Genomic DNA, 6,660 nt, shown 5'->3' on the forward strand with positions numbered 1-6,660 from the left:
CGAAGAGAGGATGAAGACACGCATATCCCTCCTTTCCAAGCATAGGGATCGAAGAGAGGATGAAGACGGCATATCCCTCCTTTCCAAGCATCATACAACAAAACTCAAAAAAGGCAACACCTTGCATACTAAATGTTAGCATCAAAGAGTCCAGATCAGTCCATTTACGTTGGTATATGATTGGCTAAAGACGAACTAGTTTGGCATCTCAGCAATCTATTAAGAATTGCCCTAACAAACTTTTGCATCCCCTTTATCATCACCAAACCAGTGGCCCAACTACAGGACTTAACAAAGCATTAAAACCAATTTCTGGAAGCATGACCCTTATACCAAAGTTTCAACCAATTTCCTTGCGCATTACATATGCCCTGGCAAGACCCTGTACAATAGGGAACAAATACAGTTGATCAAACACTAATGCCAAACTTGTCTTCTTGCTTTAAAATTGTAAAACTGAACTTCAAGTGAAGTTAAACATGTGCATGATTCTCCATTAAAAATGCACCAACCATGTCAACTGTAATGAAATCCATGTATGCATGTGGGTGCAGACAATGTCCAATACAATTATTGTTACAGTGTCCTTCTTGTAACTCTATTGCATGTTCATATGCTTTGATTCTAATCAATAATGGTAAAAGCCAAGAAAAGAGAACTACAATTTTCTGCGAGCTCGTTGCACTGTTCATAAGATTTCATGATGCTGGATCTATTGAGAACTCGACAACACAAAGGAATGAAAGACCATACAAACTTTCAGTACTGAAACCTCGAGCAATAAGAGATTAGATGTAAACAAATGGAGCTCTTTGAGCACAGCAAAATGGCATGTGCTGTCCCAATGGGGTATTTATGAAACTGGTTTTCTATAAATGAATTGGTGCCCCTGAGAGAGATTATACACTCAGAGCTGATAGAAAAAGGGAGCATCTGCAGATAGATTCAATAGCAGAGAGCAGATATAGCTGAAACACGCTGCCCCGTGTTACTGTGGGCAGACTCAGCAGTCTCCCGTCCAAAAGCTGTTTCAAACGCGAGTTCCACAACAGCCAGCCAAACCAGAACACGCCGAAAAAGAGGTTTTGATACAAGGAAAATCAATAAATTTTACGATGTAAAAGACATCATGGCACTTTAAATCCTCTGGAGGCCTGCTTTCCCTCCATTGCATCTTTCTTTGCTTTACAGCTGGAACAGAGAAAAGGTCCTTCCAGTGTTCGATTTGTCATGGAGAAAAATGAACCAGCATGTACTGAAATACCTTCACTTAGCGTTATATTGACCTGACAAATTGCGCAGTTGAGAAGCCCAGATGGGTCTGACCCAAGCCTACAATATCAAGGACTCATTTTTAACATCTCGCAAAAGTTAAAAATTACACTGCACTTTCAAGTAGACCATGTCTATTCAGTCTAGCAAAAAGTAAGTGAACACAAATGCATATACCTAACTTAAACACGCATTTATTACAACCAAATAACATACCAACCTGTCAGCTAGCCTTGCTGAGCCCTCCTCAAAAAGTTCTTCAACCATCCCTACATCTCCTGGTTTATTAGCAACTACTGCTGTTGACTCCTTCGACCTCCATCCAAAAAACAAAGACTTAAATTTACTAGGCTTTTTTCTTGGTGGAGGTGAAACAGGGATGTAATTTTCAGGTGGTAACAAGTCTACAACTAGGCATGTTGTGTCATCGCGAAGACCTCGAGTCCTAAGAGCTTCCTGAAACAAACAGCATGTCAGGAGCCTAATTTGACGGGAGGAAGAACTTACATCAACATATATCCAAGAATCTTCTTTAAGCTATGTGCCCTAACTCGTTTTTGACAGCTACCATGCATTTTTCGTTTGTGCACCCTCTAAACCAAATCACTGAAGTGTCACAGATAATAAACACCACTGAGAAGAAGCAGTCGAACCTTGACAACTTGCCTAGCAGCAAGGTCAGCAGGCAGGCCACTACAACATTTGGCAGCCTTATCACAACTCAAAGCATCCCAGACACCATCAGAAGCAATTATAAGCCTTCCCCCTGCTTTTGAGAGCTGATAAGGGTGCAATGTTAGTCAAACTGAATCAAACTACTAGAAAAGAGACAAAAACTAATGTTGAAAAAAGTTCACCTTGATCTGCTTCACATGAGGTATAGGTACAATAAACTCTCCTACATCAACATCGCCAATAGACCTTGATAAGCAAAGGCCTCCCGGCCAGCATCTCAATGGTCCAATCTGCAAAACAAATACAGAATACGTCAAATCATTGCTATCCTTAGCACACTTATAAAATTTGTCTTGCACCTAATGAACAGTAAAGCTTAGCCTGAATGGATGAGATACAATCGAAATTCAGTAGCAATTGAGGACATTGAATACATTTGGCCCCACAGAATTGGTGCTTCTCACCCGAAATAGCAGCCTAATCAGTATGCATTAGACTCACACATCCTAGAATCCTAATCAGTAGGAATCATGCTCACACAAGCCCAAGAACTGTGAATGAAAACAAGCTTGAGTTGAATACTATGATACAGAGTACCACTAAGAAATCTAGAATGTCCTTGTTTAAAGCAAGACCATGACATTCAACAAAGACTACTTATAAAGAGTTCTAAAAAGTGCCCTCTCCTTTTTCATAAAGCTCAATCAGAAAATGAAAACTGTAGCAAGGACAACCATACACTTTTTTAGAAAAGCAATTGTAAAGAATCCAAACTACATACACTGCAAGGTCACCGTAAAGCACTCTATACCAGAGTCAAAACAATTCTGTGGTTGATTTAAATCAAGAAATCGCTTACATGCAGGAGGAGAGAACCCCCCACAAGGGAAGCATGTGAGAAGTTAGAACACAGGAGTCAAGGACTCTGAACAAGAACAAGGGAAGGATGTGACAATTGAGAATGATGCTAGGAGACTGTGAACACAAGCACATGTTGCAAAGATCAGGGTTTAAAGCTAGAGAAGGTGGACAACTTGAGCAATAGTGGCGAGTGTCTGGCCCTTCATTTGCCAACCTTGTGTGCTTCAAGTAAAAGCTCCTAAATGACTATTACAACTAAAGACCCAAAATGCTTAATTGTTTCTGCATGGGATAGTATTGTGACAAAGACTTAGCTATAAGTTAAATCATATCCAAATACTGTTAAGAGGAAAACAACATATTACTGATCTGAGCTTTGTAAATTGACCAGCAATATCATAGATTATTCTAAACCCTACGCTTCAGACAAGTCGCATCCCTAAAAGAAAACCCACCAACACATCAAGAGTAATTCATCAATACATAAACACTCCAATCCTTACATGACCAAATATGCCATAGCAAACATGTAAGGTCTCAACTCTCGTAAAATTCGAAAAACAAAAAAATCCAAACTACTTCTGACCCCTGAGCCTCAAGCAACTTGCACCACTTTTTAAAAAGCAATCTACCCCAAACATCAGGTAAACAAAATTCAAGGAAAAATCTCCCTATATGCATGCATTGAAATCTTTGAAAGGCCATGTGTAAGATGTGAAAACCAGAGCTTTGGTGCTTTAAAAAGATCAGATAATAACCAACTTCTTAAACACGTATCAGCAGACTTTTCCAGCTCCACATGCTTGATAACTATCAGTTAATGCTTTGGAAAGAACAATACACAATAGCATTCTACCTCAGCACCACCAGCAATGCTAAGCCTTCCAACTTCACCTCCACTTTTTGTCACACGTTCCCTCCTGCAGATTTGCAACAACATTTGAGTAGCCAATATACTAGGTACAATAAAGGATATCATCACTCAAAGATTCAAGACTTACTCTTCTTCATTCTCCTCTAATCTGTGATCCACAGTCAGCACTGAAACAACACCTCCTTGAGGGTCAAGAATACAACGTGAATCCCCAACACATGCAACAGTTACTGTCCATCTGTCAACGACAACAAATGTGACTGTTGTCCCAGATGTTTGGCCTGAACCATCATAGGAAACTCAGTGCAATTCTTGCTCCCTCTTTGTGTCAGAGTAAAACCACACATTAACTCATCAACAGTTACATATTATGCGCACACCAACCTTTCTGCTGAAAATCTTTGTCTGTCTTGACAAATCCTGCGACCAGTGCACGGGGTAGTGCAGCTAGCCATTCATCCCTACTCAGTGTAGGGGAGAGGGCACTTAAAACATCATGCAATAAATTCTCCTTTGCATAGACTGCAGCAGATGCTCCATTATGACCATCTAAAACCTGCTTGAAAAAATCCAAATTATGATTTTGACTGTTGCATAATACTATTCTCTCATGAAACATCAAGCAACCTTGGAAGCATATCTCAAGCAATCTACATATTGAGAAATGCAACTTAGATATTAAATAGGAACCCGCTGTTGTATAAGGAGTATCATAGTCACAAGATTTATGCAGTTATCTTCAATTACCAGGTTTTGTAGTTTAATAACCAGTCAGAATATTGTGTAAACAGATTTGAATGTGCTGAAAGTTTTGACCCAGTACATGTTTAGAGCTAAATAAGACAGCCGCATAACTGTTAAACATGAACATACACGTCAAGAACTTGCAGTATCCTTGAAATAAACTTTAAGAACACTTGGTTAGAGAGGATACCGCAAACACTGCAAATGTGGATGAACCATCTCCTGGAACGCGCTGGCAATCTGTTTTGACTAATGTATAGTCTTCTCCTTTCTTTGGCTGACAAGCTTGACCATATCTAATGATTGGTGTTTCTAGCTTGTCATTTTCAAACTCCATTTTCAATAGCGAAGCTAAAGGTACCATGTTGTCTGTCTTGCTCTGTGCAGATTTACCTTTCTGCCTCGTTTTATGGCCCTGTGATCCCATGTTTTCTTTGCAGCTTGCAACCATCAAAATATCATTCCAAGCAGATTACAAGCGTTTGACCTTGCAATTTTCTTCTAAATTTCGAAGATCAAAAGTATCTGTCACTAACCACTTCAAAGTTCTGTGTTGACTCAGCAGGTAGCAGCTATTAATGTCTGTTCGGAACCCAGTGACGATATGTGTAACATGCAAAGCACTCTTCAAGATGACCCTTCTTTGAATGTCGTGAATTACGGTCTTGCAGGGTCCTTAGAGATGAAATCTAGGATGAAATCTAGCAAGAAAAGTGCTCCAGCCGAAAAACTGCCCACATTTGACATTCAGATGCACCCACAGATATGCCTAAACCCAAGGTCTTCAGCTTTCCCTTTTGCTGCACAGACAGCAGCACCTTACATCAGGACACCACATGTCCACGATCAGGCATCCTAGATTGCCTGTCTTCGTTGTGAGAAGCAGCCGAAGCCTATACCAGTTTGTTGGCGCGGACAACTGACGAGCTCCAGGCAGCAGACGAAATCCAAATCCTGCTATATGATCTCAAAAAGAGACGCTGCTGCTGATCCTAAGCTCCTGATGAGAGGCATGCAAAAGCTACGAAGCTTCAAGCGCTGACCTGCAGATAATTAGGGTTTTGCAACGAAGGGAGCACAGTTGGTGATTGGGGGGGGACAGGAACCGAGCCCACGGTGTGGGAGGGGGAGGGGAACGCAATCCTGCAACGAAAGCTCTGCTGCGACGATGTGTCGGAAAAGGGGAAGCAGGGATGGGGAACCCTGGTACGAAGCAGGGAGGATCTTCTCCTTCTTCTTCTTCCTCTTCTTCTTCTACTTCTTCTTCTTCTTCTTCTTCTTCTTCTTGCAGGCTGTGATGCACAGAACAGAGGGGTCGCGGAGGAGCCAGATGGGTTGGTATCGATCTCCCTGCTATCGACTCTCTCTCTCTCTCTCTCTCTCTCTCTCTGTGGGTCTCTGGAGTCTCTCCCTCTCTCTGTGTTTTGACCTGTCCTTTTTTTTTGAGAATGTATGGCATAAAAAATTTCTCAACTTTTCCTTTGTTGGGTTTATACCGGTATTTATATAATCACATTCATAGTATATTGACTTTGGCATCGTTTACACCAAACGCGCAAGTGACCCTCACGAAAACAATGCATTTCAAAAGGGGGAAAAACATTCCCCCCCCCCCCTTGGCCATGCAATGATATGTGTGTGTGTGCTCCACAGCCTAAAGCCACTAATGTGCATGTAAATCAACTTCTCAACAACCATAACAAACCACATTATCATTGCCTCGTTTGCCACACTTCGACCTTTCCTCCCAATTACTACACTCCCCGATGCTCATGCCCATTCACATTATGCATTACCTCCAGTTCTGAAGAAAAAGGTTTAAAACCTTGGCATTTACAAAATTATCGGTTACAATATGGTAGATACCTGTGGTCTATTCTTAGTCGTAATGATGGGAAATTTAGTTGATCTCGTTCAAAGATCCCTCAATAACTTCGTTTTCATGGTCTGTGTATCTGCTACCAAACTCTTTTCCTGGGAGCACTAATCCCACCCCCCACTCCACTATAAGTCAACACTCATGTGGCTCTCCCTATCCCCCCACCCTCTAAAAAATAAAAACAAACAAACAAAATCCTCCTACTCACCCTTTGGACCATACCCCATTATAAAGTCATGGGCCCTTGAGAATCATAATAGAAATCCCCTCCCCTAGCATGGCAAGCACTTACTCATCACCATTTCATTTCACCTTCAATACTTTTGCCCTTTCACAAACTTGTTAGATCACATAA

General features: G+C 41.2%; 1 protein-coding gene across 1 annotated transcript; it reads right to left on the reverse strand.

Annotated features, from left to right (window-relative positions):
- Window positions 1-606: 606 nt before the first annotated feature.
- On the reverse strand, window positions 607-5,870 carry LOC148039754 (putative protein phosphatase 2C 5). Its single transcript, XM_087693621.1, has 8 exons — window positions 4,617-5,870; window positions 4,067-4,238; window positions 3,810-3,963; window positions 3,665-3,728; window positions 2,130-2,237; window positions 1,926-2,051; window positions 1,493-1,728; window positions 607-1,332 (listed from the first exon to the last, which is right to left on the reverse strand). The coding sequence occupies exons 1-8, from the start codon at window positions 4,875-4,877 to the stop codon at window positions 1,128-1,130; spliced, it is 1,326 nt and encodes a 441-aa protein (XP_087549747.1). The 5' UTR covers window positions 4,878-5,870; the 3' UTR covers window positions 607-1,127.
- Between the last annotated feature and the right edge of the window lie 790 nt (window positions 5,871-6,660).

This window comes from Lygodium microphyllum, chromosome 2 (assembly GCF_053477565.2).
Source record: "Lygodium microphyllum isolate KBCC chromosome 2, Lygodium_microphyllum_v1.1.10, whole genome shotgun sequence".
NCBI classification, from domain to species: domain Eukaryota; kingdom Viridiplantae; phylum Streptophyta; class Polypodiopsida; order Schizaeales; family Lygodiaceae; genus Lygodium; species Lygodium microphyllum.